The 25,687-nt window shown below is 38.2% G+C and overlaps 1 protein-coding gene across 6 annotated transcripts in view; it reads left to right on the plus strand.

Moving 5' to 3' along the window:
* Window positions 1-25,687, plus strand: part of MACC1 (MET transcriptional regulator MACC1) — a 175,514-nt gene that overhangs the window by 117,974 nt on the left and 31,853 nt on the right. For 3 of the 6 annotated variants that reach the window (XM_053927262.2, XM_045197361.3, XM_024563132.4), the window contains one exon: window positions 25,003-25,125. In XM_053927262.2, coding sequence (XP_053783237.1) covers window positions 25,011-25,125 — 115 coding nt within the window. In that variant the 5' untranslated portion in view covers window positions 25,003-25,010. Of the gene's footprint in view, window positions 1-17,003; window positions 17,289-25,002; window positions 25,136-25,687 lie in introns of all 6 variants that reach the window. The other 3 variants (XR_008427191.1, XM_045197357.3, XM_045197362.3) reach the window with 2 other exon arrangements.

Consider the following 25,687-nt stretch of genomic DNA (forward strand, 5'->3'; position numbering starts at 1 on the left):
GTGCTTTTATTTTCTTAATTTGGTGATTGAGACCCATATCATTGCATATGAAGATACCACATTATTTCTTACCACATGGTTATGGATGTGCCTGAATTTATTTATTGGTCTCATATTGATGATTTTTCAATGTAATTTCTGGTCTTTAGCTGCTGCAGTGATAAAAGGTGTTAAATTGGAAAATTTGGCTTATTATTCTGAGACAAGAGATTTCAGAGACCAAAAAGATGTATCTGACTAAAACCCCAACTGGGAATATTTTCACAATTCCCGATGTCCTCACCTGCTTCCAGGTTATTTAAAAAAAGAGAGAAAGCCCTGTGAGGATTTTTTGAGAATAATTTTGGATAACTAACCTGGTATAGGGAGGTAGAAATGAAGGATGGTCCCTTTTTTTACCTCAAGCTAGAGGAGCCGGCTTTGTTGCACACTCCTGGAAAGCTGGGCATGCTTTCTGTTAGATACCCAGAGCCGAGGGAGGCGTAGCTGACAGAGGAATTATGTGCATTGCTCAATCCACAGGCAGTTGTAAGCTCTGAGGATACCCAGAGCTCACTCACATACATAGGCATGCACACACACGCATGTGCACACACACACCCAGTATTAGCCATGAACATCACATCAGCAAAGCCACTTTACAGTAAGAGCTGTAGATTAAACATGTTCTGTTTTATTTATCCCTTTCCTTCCTCATTCTCTAACTGTAGAGGCTTTGGTAACAGGAGCTAGCAGATGGAGGAGGTGAGGAAGGAAGACAGATGTGCCCTGTACTGTCCTCAGAAGGCTGTAGACTTGCAGGGCGTGCAGGCAAGGGAATCTGTCATACACTGGAAGACTTGCATGCTGATGGAAATATTGGGTGGGGTATTCTCATTTATGAATCAAAACTTTATTTTGCAACTTAAATTAACCACAAGATTTTCTTTCAATCTAAGAGTGCGCAGAAGGTACACGGGACCAACTGGGGAATTTTCGTCAGTGGTATTAGAAAAAACTCCCTCCAGTGAGTACATTTTTAAGAGGAAAGTGGTACACAAAATATAATTGCATTCTGATTCGTCTCAGAAATTGTGTTTGAAGTGGCTACATACCTATCTTTGCCCACGTATAAGGGAGAAATTCCTTCTTAAGCGAGGACAGTATGCTGATATAAGGATTTCCAGAGCAGTGCAGAGTTAATTCACTTGCAGTAGGAATAACTGAAACTCAAACCATGCTCTAGCGCCGCATTTTCAATCCGTAATCACTAACTACAAGTGTCTTTTAACATTTAAATTGCCCAATAAAAAATTTAGTCCCTCAGTTGCACTACCCATATTTCAAGTGTTCAATAGCTACGTGTAGTTAGTGATGACCTGAGTTGACAAGGCAGATATAGAACATTCTCCAAACCACAGAACTTTTGGTCTTCATCACAGACATTAAACCATTAAGTCTCACAAAACATGGTGGAAAAGGTATATAATTATTATTCCCACCTAATAGATGTAAGAATCAAAGTTCAGAGAGGTTTAGAAACTTGATCAAGAAACTCGTTCTTTCCTGTAAACCACATTGGTTGACCCTCAAAGCAAGTATAAAATGTAAAACTAACCTTACTCTACGTTCAAAATACATTGTGCAATATTCTAAAATCTAGAAATCCCTAAGGGAAGGAGGCTTTACTCATCTCTATATCATGACTGGATTGGTGGGAAACCCAGTCTCAGGTCTAGTTTCTAACACCTCTATTTTATAATCCATGCAATTTATTCCCAGCTGTAGACTCAACTGAGAGACTTTTGGTGAATGCAAATGATTTTAGTAGCGATAGAGAAATACTAAATAATAGCATTTATCTATATTATCCCTTCACTTTGGAATATGGTTCTCTAAGAAAGTATCACTGACTTGGTTATACTTAGATTGTTTTGAGACCTGATTTATTTTCTGTTGTCTTTTCCAGATGAAGATAAATGAAATTCATAATAAGACTATCACCTCACACTAAGTATCTAATAGTGTGTGGGGATAACTGATTTATTAGAGAGAGAAAACACAGGAACAACTGAAAAGAGATAAAGATAATTAGCAGTCACTGAGCTATGAACACCCCCTTTCCTTTACAGGAGGCCAGAGAGGTTCAGCTGGTGCATGGACTAAGGGTGTTACCTCTGAGTTGTGTGTCCCTAGAGGCTGAAGCTCAAAAATGCAATCTAAGGGGGTCTTCAGTGCAAGGCCTCAAGGGATGACTTGCAGTCCTTAGGGAGCTCTGGAGTGGATGGCGAGGAACGAGTTGGGCTCTGCCCCTTCTCTCCAGTCTCACCGCCACTTCCCTAGTTCAGGCTGCTGCAACCTCTCCTTGTCTCCAGGTCTGCTTCACCTTTTGCTTTCCATTTTTCTAAAGTGTAAATCATAGATCGGATCATGTTATTCCCTGACTTTAAACTCCCCTGTGTCTTCTTTCTCGTAAGCTAAAGTTCAAACTCCTGGGGAGGTCTCATAAGGCCATTCAAGGCCAATCCCTGCTGGCCTTTGTGTCCTTTCCTCTTGCTACTTCCCCAGGCCTCCTACCTCTGTGCCTGCTCCACTGCTCTGACCCAGCCTTCCTCAACCACTTCCTGTTTCCTGAATGAGCCACATTCACTCCTGTGTCCCTGATTTTATTTGAAGTACTCTTTACCCGTCTCCCTACAAACCCCTTAGTGTAGAGGTGGCATTTGAACCCAGACAGCTCAGCCTTCAGAGCCCATTTCATAAATACAGCGTGGGGCAGACTGGCCGAAGGGCCTCTCCTGGCCTCTTATACTTCACAAGCCTGACTGCTACTCTCATCCTTCCCTTTCGTATAACTGCAGGTTGTGTCCACCTTCCTGTGGGTCTGACCAGCACCCATTCAGGTCATCTTTATATTTGATCTACCAGTTCAGATGACATAGTGTCACTTCTCTCCCATTAGAATATATATTTTTAATAAAGAAACATAAAAATAGAAATCCACCCTAAAAAATAATACCCAGTCGTCTTTAAGACTTTAAAAAAAGAGAGATGAACAACTTAGGCTGATACTTTACTGGATGCAGAGTGATATTACAAATATTCAAAAATGGTCATAGCACTGCCCTGACCTGTCAGAACGGGTGCTGGCCATTAGATGGTACCTGGTATTCTCACGGAATTGCCACTCTGCCTGGGAGCAGGGCATAGGCGTGGAAACATTGCATGGGCCCATGTTTCTGGGCAAGCAGGGCGAGGATGTCTTTTAACCGTGCCTCAGTGGGAATTTCTCCTGGCTCAAGCAAAAAGGAAATTAGGTTTGGATTGTTGAGTGCATTGCTTCATCCTCCCTCTTATGTAACTGCTTGATCTCTTCATGTCTTGAGTTGAGTTTGGCCATTTCCTAAAGTTGAAATTCCCTGTAATTAACCTATGTACTTATGCCTGTTGCAATTTGAGAACAATTTACTTTCTTTTCCAGAATTGGTTGTTATTGTCAGTAAATTGATTGAGAATGTTGATACCAGAGGTTTCTCAGTAACCTCCTTTTTTCTTGGATGTCATAGTGTTTTTTTTAAATTCAGTTATTACTATTATTTTGAAATATAACTTAGTGCCTGTCAATGAGAGAGATGTTTTTGTTTATCCGTAGATCATCATTTCCAGTAATCTTTTAAGTGTGTCTGTGTGAATGAGTGTGTGTGCAAAATGGTATAGTGACTTGCTTTTCTCTCAGTCTCCATCTTGCTAATGATTGTACAAGATGTGGTTAAATCAAAACTGCTTTATAAAATTCTGTTTGAAAGGCCTTCTTCCTTTATAAAAACATGTATAATTCGCCACTTTCTTACTGATTCATTTTATAGTGCATTTAGTGTTATTTAACTCTAATATTTTTAAACAGTGCCGTAAAATAAGAATTATTTTAAAATAAGGTCGATTTTATCCTTCAAAGAAGATGGTACGGATTGGAAGTGGTTACCACAGTATTGTTTTTGAATGACATTTTTCGTACTCTTGACTTGCTTCTGTTGGTTCCTCTTCATTCATTTTGCTGTTTAATTCTCATGTTAATAAGTGCTCTGTTGTTGCTGTGTGCTTCCTATTTCACTGGAGCAATTTCCCTTATCCCTCCTTTGAATCCGTATTTCAGAACACGATTCTGAAGTGATTGCTTTCTGACGATTATGTGATGATCCCCCTGGTGTTGTTGGAAAGTGTGGTGGGAAAGCAAGGGGTTGGCTTCAGGCCAAGATATGACAGAATGTCCATAATGCTGAGCGAGGCAGGCCCAGGCTTTCACCTGTGTACTTCAGTGGTACCTCCTGCACTGAGCAGCTGCCTTCCATCCCTTGCACCTCAGATATCTTCAGCGGGGATACTGCCTACAATTGCATGCATCTGAATGGGAGAAGGTCAAAGGTGCCAACTCTTTATCTGTGGACCACATTCCCACCTTCATAGCTAATGATTTTTCCTTCTACTCCCAGTTTCCTTGCGCAAACCTTGTATAAGCTACATAATCCGTCTGTGTCTCAATTTCTTATCTGCAAAAGGAACTGGTAACATCAGCTACTTTTCCCATGAGTAGGCCTGAGAATTAATAAACTGGCATTCAAAAGCACAAGTGTCTGAGATGATAGGCCCTCTCTAAATTCAGATTACTATTATTACCATCCTCCCTTTTTTACTGCCAGCAGAATAATAACTCACACGGGACCCAGGATGTATAGAGGGCTTTGCATTTTAAAGCATTTTATAATCCCTAATAATTTAGAAAAGCCTCTCTCTGCATAGTCTCAGCATCATACTTCTATGGATAAAACATTCACTGAAAGTTCTCTGTGGATCACTCTTTTTCATGAACTATTTGTTGTTTTGCCCGTTCAGATTATTATTTTTTAGTCTTATTTTGTGTCTCATTAAAAGGATTTGTTCTATGTCAAGACTGCTTGGGGTGCATGGGATTTATTCTTCCGATTAAATTAATTGGATAATCTATATGCAGTTTGACTTATCAGTTGGTGATCCTTATAAAAATCTTGCCTAATTAAAGGGAAAGGCAGGCATTAAACTTGAGGCTGAGGTCAGAATGGAGAGCTCCTGAAGAGTGGAGGACCAGGGCCAGACTTCAGGAGCTTATCAAGACGTGGTTGCGTAATCAAAGGGTGGAGCCCAAAGTATGTACTTGTCTGGTTAAGCCTGAAGTGTTTACACTGGCCCTTTGGTCCCCTTTCATCCCCTCCCGCCCACTAGGAGACCGCTATCCAATAAATTTGAGTCCAGGGCCGTCCTGCTTGTTCATTGTTTATATCCTGAACTAATACGATACGCTTGGGCTCTTTATCCCTCTTGATCTCCCATCCAGTGCCTAATTCTGGTTCAGAAAAGTCCCCGGGACTTTACCCAGGCACTGGTTTCGTTAGTGCCAGGTTTTTCCCAGCACTCACGGAAGGGGATCAGGCAGTGCTTTGATCACTATCTTCTTGGCAATGGTTTGCTTCTTTTCCCACCACTCTCCTCCGTGCCCCAGGTGTCCTGCGCTCTCGGAGACACCCAGGTGTGTGCAATCTTCTTGAGGTTTCTTTGCAAATGCCCAGACTTCAGGCTGTTCTGCTATTCCCTGCTCTACCTGGGTGAGTTAGGGTGGTCACTGAAGACAGTCTGCCTTGAAGACTTTGCTGTTAACATGGTGTTTTTCATACGATCCTGGAAGTCTTTAACATTGACATGATTTTTATTAAAGAACTATTTCTCTAAATGAAAGCACCTGTATATCCTAGTGGACAAAATAAGCCTATGTATTATAGGATATAAAAGTGAAAACAAACAATAAATAGTAGCTTCGGAAGAATTTCTCCTACAAGACATGATGTTAAGTCTACAAAATTTGACTCAAACTTTTACATACTTTTCTGTTCCACCTGAAAAATTGATTGTGAAGAATTGTGACTTTGGAATTTGCAGCTCAAATCTGGCTTTTAAAATCTTTGTATGATATATCCAATGTTTGTCTCAAATCTTAGTGCATCATATAATTACCTTCTACCCTTTTAGTTTTGTCTGTAGACATTTGCAAATTAAACCGTGCTCCCCACCTAAATCAGTCCTCGGTTTGTTGCTAGTGGGTATACAAGGACATGTGCAGCCTTTACTAACGAACAAAAGAATTTGATACGTATAATGTTAGAAAATTAAAGTCAGGTCAATATTTTTAAATGGCCAAGAAATAAAAACAATTTTTTCACAAAGATTCCACAGAATTTTTATCTTACTATGCTTATTAAATATAAAAAAAATGCAGGACCACATGCTTCTTTACTGAGAGGGCCCAAAACTTTAGATACATTAGTTTTGCGTAAGGAATAGGCAAGGGTCAGAACCAGTTGAAAGCACACCTGAGAAGAACAGAGGACAGCCCCTCAGCTGGATAGGTTTGGAAGGAAAAAAAAAGAGAAAATAATATTTGCATTCTTATTGAGTTAAAAAAAAATCTTAGACTGTCTTTAATTTTTGACAAAATCCCAAATCATTTTAACTCTTTTCAAACACCACAGTTTTAATTATGAATCAGTATCAGGACTGACCTCTCTGTTCTGTGACAAAAAGGAACATCTGGCCGTCAGGGCGCCTGAGGTCTGGTGTGGATGTGTCGCCCACCAGGTAAGTGCTTTTAGGAGATCCATTGCTCCACCGTCCATACATAGGAAAGGAGACGACCGAGGTTGATCAAGAGCATTCGCACGTGTACCGCAGAAGACTCTGAGTTCTGTCTGGTGACCCCGGGCCCCATTTTTGCAGTGACAGTGGTGGCTAAAATGTGACGGGTGTGGGCTATTTCTCCTTACCTTTCAACCAGATGGACTTGGCGTTTATTTATTTATTTCCCAACTGTATTTCTATAAGTTTTGAAGAAATAGTTCCCCATGCGTGAGAGAATATGTTTGCAACCATTCAATTAAATTATTGCTAAAGTATTGTCCGTTTGAAAGGTATGCTTTCTGTAACCATTAATGAAAATGTGTATTGCATACAATACACACGGGCATATATCGACACACATTGTTATATATTTCTATACCACCTTTCCCCAGTATAACTTCAGGCACCGAATCATAAAAATACATATGCAAGAAAATTGAAAGCCCTTAACAATAAAAGCTAAGTCCCAATAATGGCAAGGTATGGTGAGTTGGGGAGATTAAATATTAAACAAACAAGCAAACAACTGGGGATGTGGGAAGTTAATGAAAATATACAAAAACCCAGCCTAAGCTTCTTTAGTAGCCAAGGTAAAACCCAAAGCATGAGAGGGGTACGAGTGTTTTAAAAGAGAAAACACTAAAATTAGGAAGAAGAAACTTCCCATCCCCAAACTCTGAGACTAATTTGCCATACATGGCTTTACATAATAACATAATGAAAAATCCCCTCATTACAGTCTTATAAAAATATAGAGAAATTTCATGTACAGTTACAGTTCATCTTTATCATGAGGAAAAGCCATCACTCTGTAAAGGCCACTTTGATAGGAGGCTGGAGTAATGTCCTTTACTTTTTTTTTCTTCCAATTTTCCCTAAATTTTTAATTGAATTTATTTGGATGACATTGATGAATAAAGTTATTTAAGTTTCAGGTGTGCAGTTCTGTAGCACATAATCGGTACATTGTGTTATGTGTTCACCACCCCAAGTCACGTCTCTGTTCGTCACCATTTATGCCCCTGTACCCTCTTCTACCTGCCCCGCCCCCCTTTTCATCTGGTAGTCACCACACCGCTGTCGGTGTCTATGAGGGTTTGGTTGTTGTTGTTTGGTTTTTGCTTAATCCCTTCACCTGTTTCACCTAGACCTCCACTGTTGGTGGGAACACAGACTGGTGCAGCCACTGTGGAAAGCAGTATGAAGTTACCTCAAAAATTAAAAATGGAACTGCCTTATGACCCAGCAATTCCACTTCTGGGACTATATCCAGAAAACCCCCGAAACACGAATTTGAAAGAATATATGCACCCCTATGTTCACTGCAGTGTTATTTACAATAGCTAAGATTTGGAAGCAGCCCAACTGCCCACCAGGACGTAAGTGGATAAAAAAGCTGTGGTACATTTACGGGATGGAACACTACTCAGGCATAAAAAAGAAGGAAATCTTACCTTTTGCACCAGCATGGATGGACCTGGAGGGTATTATGCTAAGTGAAATTAAGCCAGTCAGAGAAAGACAAGTACCATATGATTTCACTTACATGAGGAATCTAATGAACAAAATAAACTAACAAACAAAATAGACTTAAAGCAGCCTTTCGGTTCCAATTGATTTGGGGATAAGACTAGAAGAACCATATGTGACGGGGTCACATACCCCCTTTTTCTGCCAGCATGGTTTTTGGTGGGAACTACACAGTAGGCCATTTTAAATTCACATTGTGAGCACATATATGAAGGCAGACTTTTCCTATTGTTCTTAAATACAGCACAGTGAAGGTTTGTGTAGAAATAAAGTTCCTGACATGATCTTGCTTTTCTAGATGCCCACTGGCCCTTGGCCAGAGGAGCCCAGAGGTTGCGCAGGCTCTCAGGCAGCACTTGAGTAGGTCAAGTGTAAGGTTTGGGGTACAGTAATAGGGGGCAGGGCCTACTTAAGAGGCTCTTCACACCTCTACTATGGGGCTGGGTTAAAATGTCTCTCCCTGTGTTTCTCTCTAGTAGAAACTAAAAATAAAGAAGATGGAAGGGGGCTACAACTGTGTTGTACTCTTTTTTAGGTTTGAAGAAGAAAAGAAAAGCTGGGTTCCCTGCCTCTATCCCTGCTGAGCAGTGTGTCGGAACCTGGCAATCGTTTTCAATTTCACTAGTAATACCTAAGCACACTTTATCCCTGAAGCTTCATGAGTACTGTGGTTTGTGATTTGATTATTTTTAGCTGATTTAAGTGGCATAACCAGGTTACATTTTCCATGGAAAATTTGCATTCATGTGCATTTCTTCTTAGAAAGACAGTAGTCCGTTATCTCTTACTACATAGCAAACTACTCCAAAACAGTCACTCAAAACAAGCATTTTATTATATCTCACACCTGGTAGCTGACAGATTTAGGTAGGAATTGGCTGTGCGGTCTTCTACCCATCGTAGTGTGCACTGTGGCTCTGGGCTTGCAGATGGGCTGGCCTGCAGGGTTCAAGATGGCTTCACACTCATACCTGGCACTTTGCGGGGGGTGACTAGAAGTCGGGGCTCAGCTGGCACTGTTGACCAGAGCACTTACTGGTTGTCTGTACAGCATGGTGACCTGAGGGCAGTAGGAATTCTCAAACAGCAGCTGGTTTCACCTAGAGGAAGTTTTCCAAGAGACCTAGGCAGAGGCTACAAGGCTATTTATAATAGCCTTGGAAATCCCAGCATATTGCTTTTCCTGCTTTCTCTACGTCAAGCAAATCACTAAGGCCAGTCTAGATTCCTGGGGAATCTCAACGAGAGGATAGCTAACACACCACAGGCTAGTACATATTTCCTGCTGGTATTCTTCTTGCCTCAATGATATTATGCATTATCTTCTGCAATTTGAACAGAACTATAAAGGTTTAAGTAGAACATTAAAATGGCTTTATGACAGTAAAAAAAAAAAGATGTCATTTAGTAACTTGCATACAATTGCTAAATGCTCTGTTATTAAAGTTGAGAATATAATTTGTTTAATAGTAGGCTTAAATAAGTATATTAGTTTATAGTTGTATATTATATATATTATATATTATATCATCATCTTCTATTTATACCTTATTTATTTATTATTTTATTCCTTGAGTAAAACGAATAAAATGAGATGCCAAGTCCTTATGAACACATTTAGGGGATAATGTTAAATTCTACAGAAAAACTGGCATAGGAGATAGGAGATATGCCAGCCATTGGCCTGTTTGCTCTCAGCCTGCTTTCCTACAAGATAGTGCTCCTCTATGTATTGTAGATTTTCCGTACCCCACAGATTACCTTTCCTTGTTTTTTATTGTCAGCAAGATTCCAGTTTGGTCTTGCGGATGAGAGGTCCTGGTAAGAGACTGAGAAATGACGGAATGGGGAAAGTGACTCACTTCCTGTTTTTAGCTTCTGGGCCTCTATCCACAGCAGCAAAAAGCTGTGAACTCCAGCATCTTCTGTCTGTTCCAAGAGCCATAGACAGAATTCTGCCTTGAAGCCAGCACCAACACCTCCTCAGGTACCCCAGCACCTGCCAGGTGGAGCTCTCCTGGCTATACCAGCACTTGGCAGCAGAGCCCCTGGGTAGCCTCAGCTCCAGCTGAGCGGTACGTCCTCAGCAGTTCCAGCACCAGTGTTGTAGGTCCCAGGTGTATTTCCCACATAGTGTGTGCAGCACATCTTGTCCCAGCTGTGCACGTGTCTACTGAATGGCTCCCCATCATGGTCCAGGTCTGACCGATGGGCCCCATGGTTGGTGTTCCCAGTACTTCTCAAGGCATCCTGGCGATGCAGTGGCAAGTGGACCTCCGGGTTCTACTACCACCTCCTTCCTTTCGTTTTCCTGGCCCTGGGGGTAGCAGCTGCTTCCTGCAGGTACCCAAGTCTAGGTTAATTCACATTCGCTTTTTGTTCTTTCCACCTTCTACTTCACTCTGATAGGAAAACCTTGTATTATGGTTTCTATTTTTCTTACCGCATCCTGAGTGGTACAGTAGGTGCTACATTGCTGCTAGTCATTTGCAGAGTTGGATAAAATGTCCACTATGGAGGAATGTTCGCATTAGTGGAGCTGGTGTGACACAAAGGTGAGCAGGCCATTCATAAAGTATTGGTTCTTTCTGTTTTCTGAGTTTTTAATGCTCCCCCTTGTTTACAGGCTTTGTGTACATAGTCCCAGTTGTGCTTTTCACGGAAAGACTGTATTTACATAAAGCAGAAAGCAAACATTACTGGGAGCAATACTTGTTTTGTACTTCTGTCAGTGCCAAATTGAATTTTGCAACAGCCTAAGCCCTAGGAACAGTCTACTGATCATTCTGTCATTAACGGTTCCCAGACACACTCTCGAGAAAGAAAAAGTGGTTATTATTAGGAAAAGGGTTTGCGACTAAAAACCCTTCCCTCTTTCTTGGTTTAAAAGAACTAACAGTTTTTGGCTTTGTTGATGGTTTGAAGCCATGAACTTCTTCAGAATTTTTATGCTTTAGAATTATGTGTACAGGCTGAGGGAGTGGAAAAAGGCATAGCAATTTCTTTTTGAACAGAAGAATCAACAAAGAGGAATGTTTATTTGTTGTGCCTTGGCTCTTCATTGGTCAGCTCTGCAAAATTTGTGCTAAGAAAAAAACTTTTATTTAATGTGAAGATTCAGTAACAATTTGTCATTTCATTTTTGGCTTTAAATATATAAATGCTAAATAATGATTAAAATATTAGTGTAAAAATGTTTTGAATAAAGGTAGCTAGGAGGAAAACTTGAAAATTAGACATTTAGTTTGGCATCACTGTAATAATCTTTGATATTAAGCAGACAAAAATGATATGGTATGCATGTATTTGGACAAACATATAAAATGGCCCTGATTTATTTTTAGCACAGGAAGCCTGGTCAGTTGGGTAATTCTCTTTCTATCTTTAGAGTAACGCTTATTTATGGTTAGTCCATATCCTAGATGTTCTTTGATTATTAAATAACTTTGGGATACAAATGACTGGCTTCAATCAAGCTAAGAGTTTATTTGTTAAAGCCAACTGGGGCTTATTTAGAATATCACTTCACATGACTGTCTCTGTGAGCTTGGAAAAAAACAAATAAATGGTTGAAATTCATAAGCACGCTCGGTCAGGAGTGAGCTATTCAAATATTCATGGAATGAGGTATTAGGCTGAATGTAGACTAAAGAATCTAGACAGTAGCTAGCTCTCAAACATATGACTCTGAAGATAATTTAGAAAAGTGAAAATATTTGTGATTGTTTGGCTTACTTCTTACAATGAGCCACTTTAGTCCTTTATTAGAGCATTGATTACAATATAGATGAGAATGTAAAAGGATAGAAATCAGACTCTCATTTACTTTCCTGGATCCGTATCGTCTCTGTTTCTTTCCCTCCATTTTCTATTTACAGGCAGCCTCCCTCGCTTTGGTCTGCAACCGATAGATGGTGGAAATTCAATATGTCACTTCTTAGATAGTCTTTCCAGAGCTTTTTCACTATGGCTGGCATTTCTTTATTTTTTTCTTTATTTTTTTTATTGTTGTTCAAGTACAGTTGTCTCCATTTTTCCCCCACTACTCCCCCCACTCCCTGCCCACCCCCACCTCCCACTCTCCATCCTACCCCCTTTGGCTTTGTCCATGTGTCCTTTATACATGTTCCTTGATGACCCTTCCCTTTCTATTCCCCATTATCCCCCTCCCCCATCCCCTCTGGTTATTGTCAGTTTGTTCTTTATTTCAAGGTCTCTGGTTATATTTTGCTTGCTTGTTTGTTTTGTTGATTCAGTTCCACTTATAGGTGAGATCATATGGTATTTGTCACTGCCCGGCTTATGTCACTTGGCACAATGCTCTACAGCCAGCCATTCATGTGACTACGTGACATGATTTGCACTACCTACGTGACAGATTTGCAGTGGGTTCACAAACTACCTAGAGCACCTTCACAGACTTCCATTGGTTGGTTGCACATTAAGTTCGGTCTCTTAATCCAGTTAGTTCTTTCTCACTTTTCAAGGGAAAATAAAATTTGTTTAATATTTACTCTATATTTATTGAGCACCTACTATATACTAAAAACTGTTCTAGGTTCTGGGGATGTAAAAGTGAATGAAATAGACAAAGAAATAAATCTTCACCCTTATGGAGATTACATTCCAGTGTGGGGAAATGGGACATAACAAAATAAATTAGTTATACATGTAGCATATTTAGCTGCTGTAAGTGTTATGGAGAAAAATAGAGAAATTCAATAATGAATGTGTACTATTAATTTTAATAATGAGGAAGGAACTCCGCATCAATGAGGTGATATTTAGAAAATATATGAGATGCTGGGGAAGTCACCACAGATATCCAGGGAAGGGAAAACAAGTGAAAAAGCCCAGAGGCAGGAATATGCCCTGTGTTTTCAAGGAACAGCAAGTAACCAGTGGAGCTGGAGTCATAGGAGGAAGGAGAGAGACCTCAGACAGGTAATGGGGCCTGACACTATGGAATGGGGCCCTGTGAGCCATGTGACTTTGTCTTTTGCTTGGTTGGTAAGCCACTGGATAGTTTTGAACATAACAAAGTGGTACGACCTGAGCGGTATGGTCTGACTGTTTTCAGGAGAGGAAAGTGACAAGCTGTACTGTGTGGTGTGGATAGGTCAAGCAAGATTAGGAATTTACCATTGAATTTGGCAATAGGAGGTCATAGGTGACCTTGACAAGAGCATTTCTGGTGCATTATCTTTAATGACTGGATAATATTCCAATACAGGGATGTTTAATAATTTATTTAATTTTATCTACATTACAAGATATTTGTAATAATTTACTTTGACATTAAAACTGTAGGGTGATGAATGTCTTTGTTCATAATTTAAAAAAATATATTATTTAGATTTCCTAAGGAATCTCTTTAAGTTTATTCTTCCCTATTTCAAACAAAGTAATCCAAATTCTGCAAACCAATTCTTATGCATTTTTGTTTTCTTTATGTGAGTCCTCTCAAAGTTTCCACATAGCATTTTCATTATTTTCACAGTGGATTTAACATAGCAGTGATCTTATGTGATCAGTATGTCAGGCTCCTGTTTATTTATTATTTTACCCATTTTTCAATTTGTTGCTACATTTTTAATGATGCTCCATCATGACCACAGCCATTAGCTCACTCAGTATACTTACTGCTTTGTTGATTAAGATAACTTATTTTAAGTACTTAGTTCAGTGAATAGATATTTTATATTTATGGTCCAGTTGTTCCTTTTGAAAGTTTTCAGAACCAGTTAGGATGGTATTTATATTGAAAAACTCAAAAAACATCCCAGTTAGCAGGTCCCTTTGAGCTGCTTTTAGATTGCACAGGGTAGAGGCAACATGTGGAAATCAGGAAGAGCAACCTGGGTGGCCAAGGAGTGAGGCTTTAGTGAACTGGAACCCCTGATGGGTGGTGGTAATTCTTGTAGCTGTTCCCTCAGAAGAGCTACTCCAGGCCCCCTACATCAGTGTCTCCAGGGACATTGCCCACAGGTTACTCCGCACGTAGTCGCTGGCAGTGTTGACGTCAGGGTAAGATTCTGGAGCCTTGGCTTCTGACTCTTACTTCCAGCTGCATGATTTTGGGCAAATTCATTAATCTCTATGTATCTCGGTTTCCTTAACTGCAAAATGGAGACAATAATGTCATTTACCCCAGGGCACCGTTGTGCTGGTGAGAAGAGATAACAGACACCAAGGACAAAGGACCAGAACAGCGCCTGGCACAGACTGTGCCCAGTAATTGTTAGCTATTATTAGTTCCCGCAAAGCTCAGTGGACCTGCGTTAGACAGTATCTTTCCTACTTCTGCCAGATTTCTCTTGTTTTCAGTCTCTTTGTTTCCCATTATCTTATTTGAGTCACAATGATTTAAAAATATTAAAAATAATTTTTTCACATTGTTCTCTATTTTCATCCTCTTCCCTTTGTAACTACACAGGCTTAACTTTCTTCTTTTTTCATTTTTTCATAGACTAAAATGTATTTAAAGGAATGCTCTTATTTCCTTCCGTAGGTTTTGTAAGTACCATCTCATTTTTACCGTAGACATCCAACTCAGTCCTAACAGACTTTCTTATTTCTTATCTTTCTTTTATTATCACATGTCATTTTCACTGTTTAGGACATGTTGGTTGAATTTAATTGGATGCTCATTTTGGTTATTGTTTGAATACTAGAAGATATATTTTGGAAAAGTGTTTTAGTACAGTCTTATAAAAGCATATGATAGATAAGTGCCTGGGTTATTGATAGAATTTTAAAGAGCAATTTATCTCTTCTTAGTCCTTACACTTGCAAATTGTAGGCCTCTGCACAAATAACAATTTCTTGGTGATTCAGATTCATTTTTTCTACCTTTTAGAGAAGACCAGTCCTGATTATCCTTTGTAGTCTCACCAGGAGCTTGAAGAGAAATGTGATGTATGTTTAGAAATCTGAAATAGGGAACAAAAGGGAATATTGAAAAATTTATCAATCCAAGAGAAGGAAGAGAAAAATAAAAGCAAGTAAAACACCACATAATGTGGTAGAAAGTAAAAATCATGAGTTTTAAAATAAATGTAAAATGATAGAACTCGACTATTTAAAGATAGGTTAATGATCAGTGTGAATTTTTAAACATCCAGCTATTTACTATTTATAGTGGCATACCTAATAACCAGCCAAAAGGGTTGAAACAAAGAGATAGAAAAGGCTGGTGGGTAAATACTACATTTTTTTAATTGAAGATACCATGCATTTTAAGATACACACTTATTTTATGAAATACCAAAAAAGAAACATCTAAATTCTGATATCAACTGCATAATGCATCTTTATTTTGGAGATATTAAACTGTGTAAAAATGTGTTTTAAATTGTAAAATACAATCATAAAAAGGAAGTTGGAATGGTAATGTTAACATATAATATATGATTTAGGTCAGAAAACATTTCTGTGAATAAAGAGAAACACTGCAGAAAATAAAGAGAAAATCCAGTAAGAAAACACAACCTTTACAAGCTTCATGGTCTTAGCAGCAAAGCCCTGATCCTGATGAAGTGAAAACAGACCGAATTACAAGAAAGGTTGATTTTACAATTTTAAAATCATGGTTAGAAATTTTATTACACCTTTAGCAGAAACTTATAACCAAATGTGTAAAAGAATTATAGAGTATACTTGAACAATGTAATTTAAAAACTTCATATAGTAGATGCAAAGGGACTCAGGAATTTCATGCATACAGTTAATAGTTTGTTCTTCAATTTCAGATTCTTATTTTTTATGAGAAAAATGAAAATGCACTATATATCACCCAAAACTCTCTCACACACACTAAATGCCATACAATTAACATAGGTGTAAAAGAAAATATATTGCTTAGTTTCAGTAACTTCAAAATTCATATTTTCTTTATACTATTTTGATTTTGAAATGACTAATTATAATTCTGTTGTTCTACTGGTTGGATTTGAAATGAAGCTTTCAGCTTTTCTTGAATATTATTGAGCTGAAAATGTTCCTTTGCGTTTAGGGAAAATAAATATATATTTTGCCTAGAGAGACATTGACCAATAGATCATAATCAGAGATTCTTATGCCATATAAAGTTTGTGTATTAAAAACCAAGAGACTTTTATTAGAGAAATATTAACCATGAAGATCTTCAGATATACACATATCTATCTGGTGAGGAGGAAAATGCCACATGAAGCAAAAGAAAACTCTTTTTGCCCGAGCTACATTCAGAACCAAGGCGTATGCTAACAGCAGGTTTTTACATTATCTTAATATTCAAAAGTGTCTTCTTCTAGATCTTCCTACGAGAAAGAAAAGACAATGAATCCCAACAAAACACACTGAGGGATACAGTATTTGTCCCTAAACCATAGAGCATGGCTGGTCTTAGATGTGACCCCCAGGCTGTCCCAGGGAGAGCCGCAGGAAGGGGTTTTCTTTTTTCACCCTGAAATCCCATTTGGCACAATGTCCCAAAGATGCTTGCCCCTGGAAGGGTTGCCTTGCAGGGATGGCACCTTGAGCTGCTGTGTATTTTATTATGTCTGGTAATATGTTTGTCTAAAACCAAACAAAATGCAACCAACATGTTCTCATCACTTTATAATTGCAATTTGGTGATGCTCTGCCTTCACTATGCATCAGAACCTCCTGGGAATTTTTATAAAAATAATGATATCTAGGTTCTACACCAGGGTCTTGAGTAAGACTGAACATCTGTATTTTTAAGTTCCGTAATTGATTCTGATGTAGAGAAATAGATAAGAAACACTATTTTACACTAACCTTCTTAGAACCAGTTAGAGGGCTGGAAGCAAGACCATCACAAAGTTCGGGAACAGCAGTCTCGGAGGTCCCAATCTGCACGAGGTGGTACTGTGTGCAGAGCTCTGAGCCTCCTCAAGTTTCTCCAGCTGGACACAAGGAACTCACCAGCTCCCACAGAGCAGTGTGGCTTCAGCAGAGGGACACACTCCCAGCCTGAATATTTCCCCCGCTTACAATGAAAAGGGGAGATGGACAGGAGGGGAAAGGAAGAGCTCCTGCTGGACAGCTTGGAAGTTCCTTTGGGCCTCTAGGTGAGTAGGTTCAATTTTTCAGATTGATGTTAACAAAGTACAAAGGACAGTGATAGACACTTTTACTTATTCCATTCTGGGTGGTTTCCTTTGTATTTAATTTGCCTTTTTTATTAGAATTTAACACCTGAATAGGAAGATAAATAGAATGTGTGTGTGTGTGTGTATTCTCTTAATGGTTCTAAATATTTTTAAAATGTGTTCAAATAGAAGGAATTTACGTTGAGTATTTCACATTTTCACATCCTCAGTCTGGGACCATGTATTTATACCCTATCATGTGTAATGACAGTGACCAATTATCCTGGTTTTCCCTGGGCCGAGAGATTTAACAGTTTCAGAATGGGGCTGTCCTGGGCAAACCCAGATTAATGGATGGTCCCTCTACTTGTTATGTAATTGTTCACTTGAGCAACTGTTTTCCTGTTATTCATGCCTTTGAGTAGGACTCAACCACTTATTATTCATTATGATTTTTTTTCATCAGTAAGTAATATGAATATTTCAGAAGGTTGTATGGGAAAGGAGATGGTAACGTTGACCAGGTATACCCCCTCAGTATTCCACTGAGAGCATGTTCATTACTTATGTCTTCTTATTACCCTGTAGGCTGCAATCACCCGCAGTCCAAGCCCCCAAGACCCTCAATAGGTTTTCTTTCTTAGACAGGAAAAGTTTGGTCTCTCTCAGTTTCTTTCTTAAGACTTCTTTTGTATTTCATCAATACTTGATATTGTCTTCAAATAAATGAACTTTTGAAGACTTAATTATCTCTCAGAAAGGAAATGATCTTCCAGTTCTCAGTTTCCAGTACACTGAAGCATTACTACTAATAAAATATTCTTGTTTAGCTACATTATATATGTATATTCATTTATAACTACATCTACCTACCTATCTATCTGAGTATATATTCACATATGAACACACATAGCATTTTTCACGTTTGTGTTTTGAAAAACACTTCATACTTTGCACATGATTCTCATTTACAAAATTGACCAAAAAAAACCCCCCACTGTGATTCCCTGAAACATTAAAAATTAGGCGTAATGAATTATTGAGAATTTAAGGGAAAATCCTGCTTTACACATTGGATGATGTGGCATTAATGTTTTTCTTTCCATAATATTATCAGTGCCACCAAACTTTTCCCATGTGCTCCTTCCCACAGTAATTATTATCTCATGAACACTCTGTTCTCATTTAGCAGCAACTCAACATTCATATGTACCCTCTGTCAATAAGGTTAATTTGCCAGATGATATATAAATGATTCATTCACACCAGTGTTCTAAGTTCAAACCAAGGAAAACTGCGGGGTACACAAAATGTTTGGTAGGCTTTTTTTTCTCTCTTGGCAAAGAATATTGGGAATCTTATAATTAATTCTATCCAGTAGCAGTAGAACAAGTATTGGCTGAAAAAAAATTAGATTTTATTGCAAAAGGACTGATAAAACCTAGTTACGAAATAATACAGTAATTTTTCAATTATTCTCTTTAGAGAGGCAAAAAGAACATTATCAGTGTGAACCATCAATTAAGCTAAGATGGCAATTAAAATTCCACAGTGATTTTTCTTCTTCCTCTTTTACAATATTCCTTAAGCATCTTTGTCAGTAGCCACTCATTACTCTTGCTGAAACCAACAGAATTGGCACAGATGGGAAAAATGAAACAGACAAGAGCCATCATTTTAAGCAGCTATTTGGTGTTAGCTGGGGATTTATGGTATTTAATTTAATCTTTACAACAACTTTTTTAAAGAATAAAAACAGCTTCATTGAGATGTGATTCACACACCGTTACAACAACTATAAATATTTAGATATTTTATGCTCTGGATGAGAGAAGTGATTCTCAGACCAGAGAATTCATTTGTAAGCTCTGCTTTGAACCCACGACTAATTCCAAAGCCTGCATTCTTCCTGCTGCACATTCAGGCCTCTGTTGCCATGAGCCCAGCACTCTTTTGGGCAAGAATTATGCAAACAGCTGCTAAAATGTGCGGGGAAGAGTGAGGAAGAGGAGACAGCCCTGGTTTGGTAAGAGGTATGATTCCAGGGGAGTATGGGGCTAGAGACTGCTTTATTTCAGTCTTAGTGAGTTAAATTTTTTATTATTTTTGCTTCAAACTCTTAAAATCTAAGCTATTATTGCTTGTGACATGAGATAGCATCAGAATTTTTAAAAGATCTCCTATTTTATAGAATTCATGGAATGAATGGGTAGAACCGCTCAACTTGTACCCAGCTTCTTAAGGGGTTCAGATCAGGAGAGGACAGTTTGATTTCTGAATGTGCTACCTTGGGCAATTCATTTAAGCTTCCTGCAGCTCACTTTTATCATCTGAAAAATGAGCATTCTTCATCTTTATGATATTGCTTTTCTTTTCTCTTCATGATCACTTGCAGTCACTTCCCTTGGGTCTGAAGGCTAAGGGTTTCCAACTACATGAACCAGGACTGGCTAGATAATTTGCAATGCTCAGAGCAAAATGTAAATATGGGACTTGTTGTTCAAAACATATTAAGCATTTCAAGGTGGCAACAGCAGAACATTATACCAAGCATAAGGCCTCTCTGAGAATGGGACCCTATGTGACTGCCTGCATGGGTCACATATTCATGTGCTGGGCCCTGCTGTGAACTTGGTGAAGGACTCCTGGGATCCAGAATGAGGCTTGATGCTCTCCAGCAATGAGCCCAGGGCGTTGACCCCAGTCTTACTTCCTTTGGAAGGGAAGGTCTGACCCCTTGGGTAGGAAGCATAGTGTAGAGTTCAAAATCATGTTCTCAAAAGTCTGATATTTCTAAATTGAAACAGTGGCTCTGCTGCTTCACACCTATATAATCTTGGGCAAATAAATCCCTTACACATGATTTTCTTACCTTTAAAATGGGAATAATGATAGAACCAATTTTCTAGAATTACTACAAGTTATATAAATGAGAAAATTAATGCATGGTACTTGGAATGTAGCAAATGCTCAATAAATAATAGCTCTTATGATAGATATTTTAAAATTATTTTATAGTTGTGTCCCTGGTGAGAGTCCTCACACTTTCTCTTCCTGAAAGAGGCTTCTGGGAAGGTTCTGTCACGATGTCATTAAGCTGAACGTAAAACAATTTCTGATCTACTGTTCTGTTTCTGATTCTCGCTCACTAACATAATGTTATCCTGAAAAATTATTATAATTTCCCCAAACTTCAGTTCTGCCAGTGATGGAAAGGCCAAAATATAAAGGAACTAATAGATAGTTTGACATGCTGATATCACCAAGATGACATACTGATGGAATGTTTTGAGTTATCGAGACTGAAGGCATCATTGAAATTATTGTGCATTACTCATACTGCTTAATGCACCGGCATCCCTGGAGATTCTTATAAAGCCATATTTCTTAAGAAAAGTGACTTGTGTCATTCTCCCTGTCAGGTCTTTTAAATCTTCAGTCATGATGACTAGAGATAACACTCAAACTATTTAATAATTGGTGGTAGGGCATATACACTACCGATCAGAGAGTCCTACTAGCCCATCAGAAGATGCCCCGGGGTAACATTCAATAAGACCATCACACCGTGATGACGTCCAGTGAAATCACATTGGGGCAAGCATCATCCCATGGTTATAGTTCCTTTGTGGTCCATTCAGGCATTTTATACCAGTTACATACACTAGGGAATGCAAAGTTACTTGGTTAGGTTTGGCCTTTGAGAAACAAAGAAGTCCATCTGTTCAATAATTGCTCTCCTGACATTTTCGCATTTGCTATCACCTCTAAGAGTGGTAGCCTGCACGGAAGTACTTTCACTAGCACATAGGGTAAGAGTTAAAAGCAGTGCCGACCATAGAAATATGGAGTGTGTGGTATTCAAGGACTAGCTGGAAAATGCTTTGAACCTACCGAATGGCTAAAAATAGCAATTTTCATTATAAAGTGATGACCATAAACATAATGACTACAAAAGAACACATTTAAAAGGAATGATTCTTTTAAATGGCATTGCTTCCCTGGTTATTTGTTGGTGAACTCACTTGACCCCTAAAAATCTGAAGTCTTTTGCCAACTTGTACAGTTAGTAAATGTTCCCAGTTACTTAACGCCTAGGTTAAACAGTAAACTAAATGAAGAGCAAAACATTATTCATTGACTTTTTAAGGAAAAAAATGATGAATCATGTAGATTCAGATAAGAGTGTTGTTAAAGGCATAGTGACAACAATGTGTCCCCAAATAAGTGGGTGGTAAACTGCTCTTTTCCCACTTACTCATTCCAATAAAGACTGACTCACGCTGCTTTAGACAAAGTTTTAAAAATTCCTATTTAGGGTAGCACTTGCACTGAGTGTGAAGCTGAATTGGAAGAAAGCACAGGGTAATGATAAACGTGGCTGGCTCCTTGCACCTGTGTAAACAAGCCGTGCCCTCCGCAGGCCAGCATCACGGACCTTCCAGCAAGGCTTTGCTCTGATACAGCCTTTCCCTGTATTCATAAGGAAAAAAAAATCCAGATTTAGGATGAAGTCCTGTGATGTGTGTGTGTGTGTGTACATAAAAAAGATTGGGAGAAGAAGGAGGATTTGTTTGCGGGTAGTGGGAGCAACCAGGGAACAGGGAGAAATCCATTTGGCCAGGGAAAGAAATTAACACGGTGGTTTTGAGAGTGTGGTTCTCAAACATGCTGCCCCAGAACCTCAGGACTGCAGCCTCGCATCTCTTGGTAACTTTGTTACAAATGCAAGTTCTTGGGCTCCAGATTGGAAATACTGGGGTGGATCCAGCCAGTAGCGTTTTATCAAACCCTCCAGGTGATTTTGGTACAGCTGAGATTTAGAACTTAAAGGACAGTGAAGGTCCGCTTGGTGACCAGAGAAGAGGGCTACTCCAGAAAGAATTTTAGCGAATTGCCTACTTGTGCCTGTGTTTCTGAGATAGTATGGTTCTCCAGGATCAGAGCTGCATAGGGACCATTCCTGGTTCTTATGTGGGTGAGAACTTCTAACTGTATTTGACTGGGTTATAACTACTTTTTCCATCAAGTGTTTGCTTCAAAGGAATCCTGGGTATAAATTGTTTCTTACTGCTCTTTTCTCCATTAGAAATTAGAGTTTAGGTAGATCCGTCTAAACTGGTTTCCAATTTAAAATGTACTTTATCCTTTTGAAAAACACCTTTTCATCTAAAAATTTTTATCTTATTTTATTTTGATGTTCTTAACTTTGTTGAAGGAAGTGAACTCAGTTTTCCTATCTCAAAGCTTTAGCTACCTATGGCGTGCTAAGGACTTTTAGTTTTGGACATGGTATTTGGTAAAATCAACCACAGAATTTTAAAGATTTGCCAGGAAACTTGAGGTTTCAGCGCAATTGCATATTGCATAATTCAGCTTTCTGCCCAATCTTTCCATGTAGTTTCAATTATCAAAGGGAAAAACTGCTATTGCACCATTTGATGTTTTGAAGTGTGGCACCTGATGAGATAATTTTTGCATTTGTTTATTCATCATGCTTGGAAAATATGCTGTTCCCCCTCCTTTTCTTTCCTTCTTTTTCCTACTTCATTTAATTTGTTCTTTATACCATAAAAATTGTTTGATTTCTTTTAAAAATGAAATAAATGTCCCTGAAATAAAATGTCAACTTTGGAAGAGGACTATGACAAAAAAGAAGAGTCAAAGTTCAAGGACGTGTGTTAACAGAAAAGGAGAACAAGAAGTAGGGATTAGCATGCTGGAAATTTGAACTGGGAGGTGGGATGTTTCAGAATGTTCTGTTGGGAACCTTGAGTCTGAGAAGGGCTTCACAGTATCCTGAGTTATAGTTCTATGGGGAGGCAGTAATGTGTGTGAGTAATTATTTCTGAGTAAATCACTCACCAGCTGTTTGACCTTGTAGGTTACTTGTGTCTCATTGCTGCTATTCATTTTCATACTCTGTAAAATCTGATTTAAAATGACTTTTTAGCTGGATACAAAACTCATATACAGAAATTTGTTGCATTCCTATACACTAATACTGAACAACCAGAAAGAGAAATTAAGAAAATAATCCCATTTTTGTTTGCATCAAAGAGAATAAAATACCTCAGCTAAGTTTCAGCAATGGGGTGCCTAATTTAGTACATTTTGATGCTTTTAGTTGTAATTCACCTGTGTTCATAGTTACATGGTACTGCATTGTATTAAAACACAACTTATTTACTATTCCTACGACAAAGGATATTTTGGTTGATTTCACTTTTTGTTAATATAATATAATGAACATTTATGTATATCTCTTCTGATGAACATGTGCACAGTTTTACCGGAGCAAATAACTGGGGTGGGGATTGCTGGGTATTAGGTTTTAATCATCTTTCCTAGACGACGCCAGATTGATTTCCAAGTGCTGGTACCTGCTGATACTTCCACTAGGAGCGCATGGGATTTCCCTTCCCCACACATCTTTGCCTATAATTGGTGCTGCTAGATTTTGAAATTTTTGTACATTTGATGGGTGGTGATTGTATCTCGTGGTTTTATTTAGCATTTCTCTCATAACCAATAAATAGAACATATTTTAATATATTAGGGGTCATTTGTATTTTTGTGTGTGTGTGAGAAATACTTGTTCAGATCTTTTCCCCAAAATTTTCTATAATGTTTTTGTTTTGCTTAGTAATGTACAGAAATCTTTATTTTGGAGTTCACTCTTTTTTTCTTTTTTAGTCATATGTAATAGATACATCTTCTCCCAGTGTTTGCCTTGTGAGGGTGAGTCTGCTTCTTGGGGTATTCTGTGTCCTTAGTCTATTTCTTTTCCATTTTCACATTGTCTTACTCAGCACTCATTTATAGTAAATATTGGGGTTGCCGGTGCGGATTACCTTCATGATCTTTTACTGGATTATCCTGAATATTAACCTTTTGTTTTCCTTTTTCTTTTTTTGTGATTATTTTTAAATTTTTATTTTTATTACATGTACTGGGTAATCTTACAGATTCCAAGTGTACATTGTATGATATACTGGTATCATCTTTGTATTGGATTGTGTTACTACCATCCAAAGTCAAATCATCTTCCATCACCATATATCTGACCCCCTTCACCCTTTACTACTCCCCCACCCCTTCCCTCTGGTAACCACCATACTGTTGTCTGTGTCTATGAGTTTTATATCCCACATATGAGTGAAATTACATGGTTCTCAGCTTTTTCTGACTTATTCCACTTAGCATAATATTCTCAAGGTATAATATATATGTTTTAAAATAGCTTCAGAACTTACAAACACATATATGTCATATGTTATACATATATAACATGTTGTGATTTTTCTTTGAACTGAATGGAATGTATAGAAGGATTTGGGAATGAATTCCAGTTTTGTGACTTTTAGTCTTCTAGTCACCAAAGAGGGAATGTCTCTTTATTGAAGTTTCAACTTAATATTCTTTTTATTAGACTTGAGATTTTCATTATTACTTTTTTGTAGGATTCCAAATGCATTTCTAGGTTTTCTTGTTTCCATTAATCCAGGATCTGAGTTTTCCCCGATGGAGTGCTAATACACATCTAGCCCAGCACGCTACCAGAAGGAGAGGATTTATGAAGAGTATTTTTATATACATTTCTCTATTTAAATGGGAGTGATTACTTTGAAATTGGTTTCTCTGCCAACCTAAATAGGCTTACATACATGTAGTTGTATTTTTCACTTTGTAGGTGGAAAAATGTTAACCAGTGAAAGAACCCATTTTCGGTCAGGAGGTATTCAACGAAGTAGGTCTGCAGGAAATTTGATTGACACGGAAGCCCAAAACCCCTCAAAAAAGTGCAATATCACAGGTATGGCAAGGTAAAACTGTTGTAACTTTTTTCATCCATCACCAGCAACTATTGAAGGTCTAGCTCTGAAAAGTTGTATAAAAGATTAAAAGAATTATAGAATCCCAATATTATCATGGACATATGTACACTATCATTAAAAAGAGGAATAAAATAGCAGATTTAACAGGTTATAACATTAAAAGAAGTCAAAAACTCATTAAATGAATGGTATATGCAGTAAATATATAATGAATTTTGGGGTTAAAGACATCTCTAGAGGTTGGAGTGGGCTACGAAATCTGTATGGAGCATAAAAGAATTAAATTGAGAAAAGTAGTTTTGAGAGTTAGGTGGAAATTGTTTGATGAAAGTATGGAACTGGGAGAGACACAACTTTTGTTTTTCAAAATGTATCTTCTATTTTTAATATATGCCACTGAAAACATACTTCAATCAAGATAATAGTTCTATATACATAGAACAAAAAAAATTCTGACAGTTTACTTGAATTCATCTTTCCCTTTTGGCTGGCCCTTGGCTTTCATTTTTCTCTGAAGCAGAACCAGCTTCACAAAGTCCA

The sequence above is a fragment of the Desmodus rotundus genome, chromosome 6, assembly GCF_022682495.2.
Source record: "Desmodus rotundus isolate HL8 chromosome 6, HLdesRot8A.1, whole genome shotgun sequence".
Classification (NCBI taxonomy): Eukaryota; Metazoa; Chordata; class Mammalia; order Chiroptera; family Phyllostomidae; genus Desmodus; species Desmodus rotundus.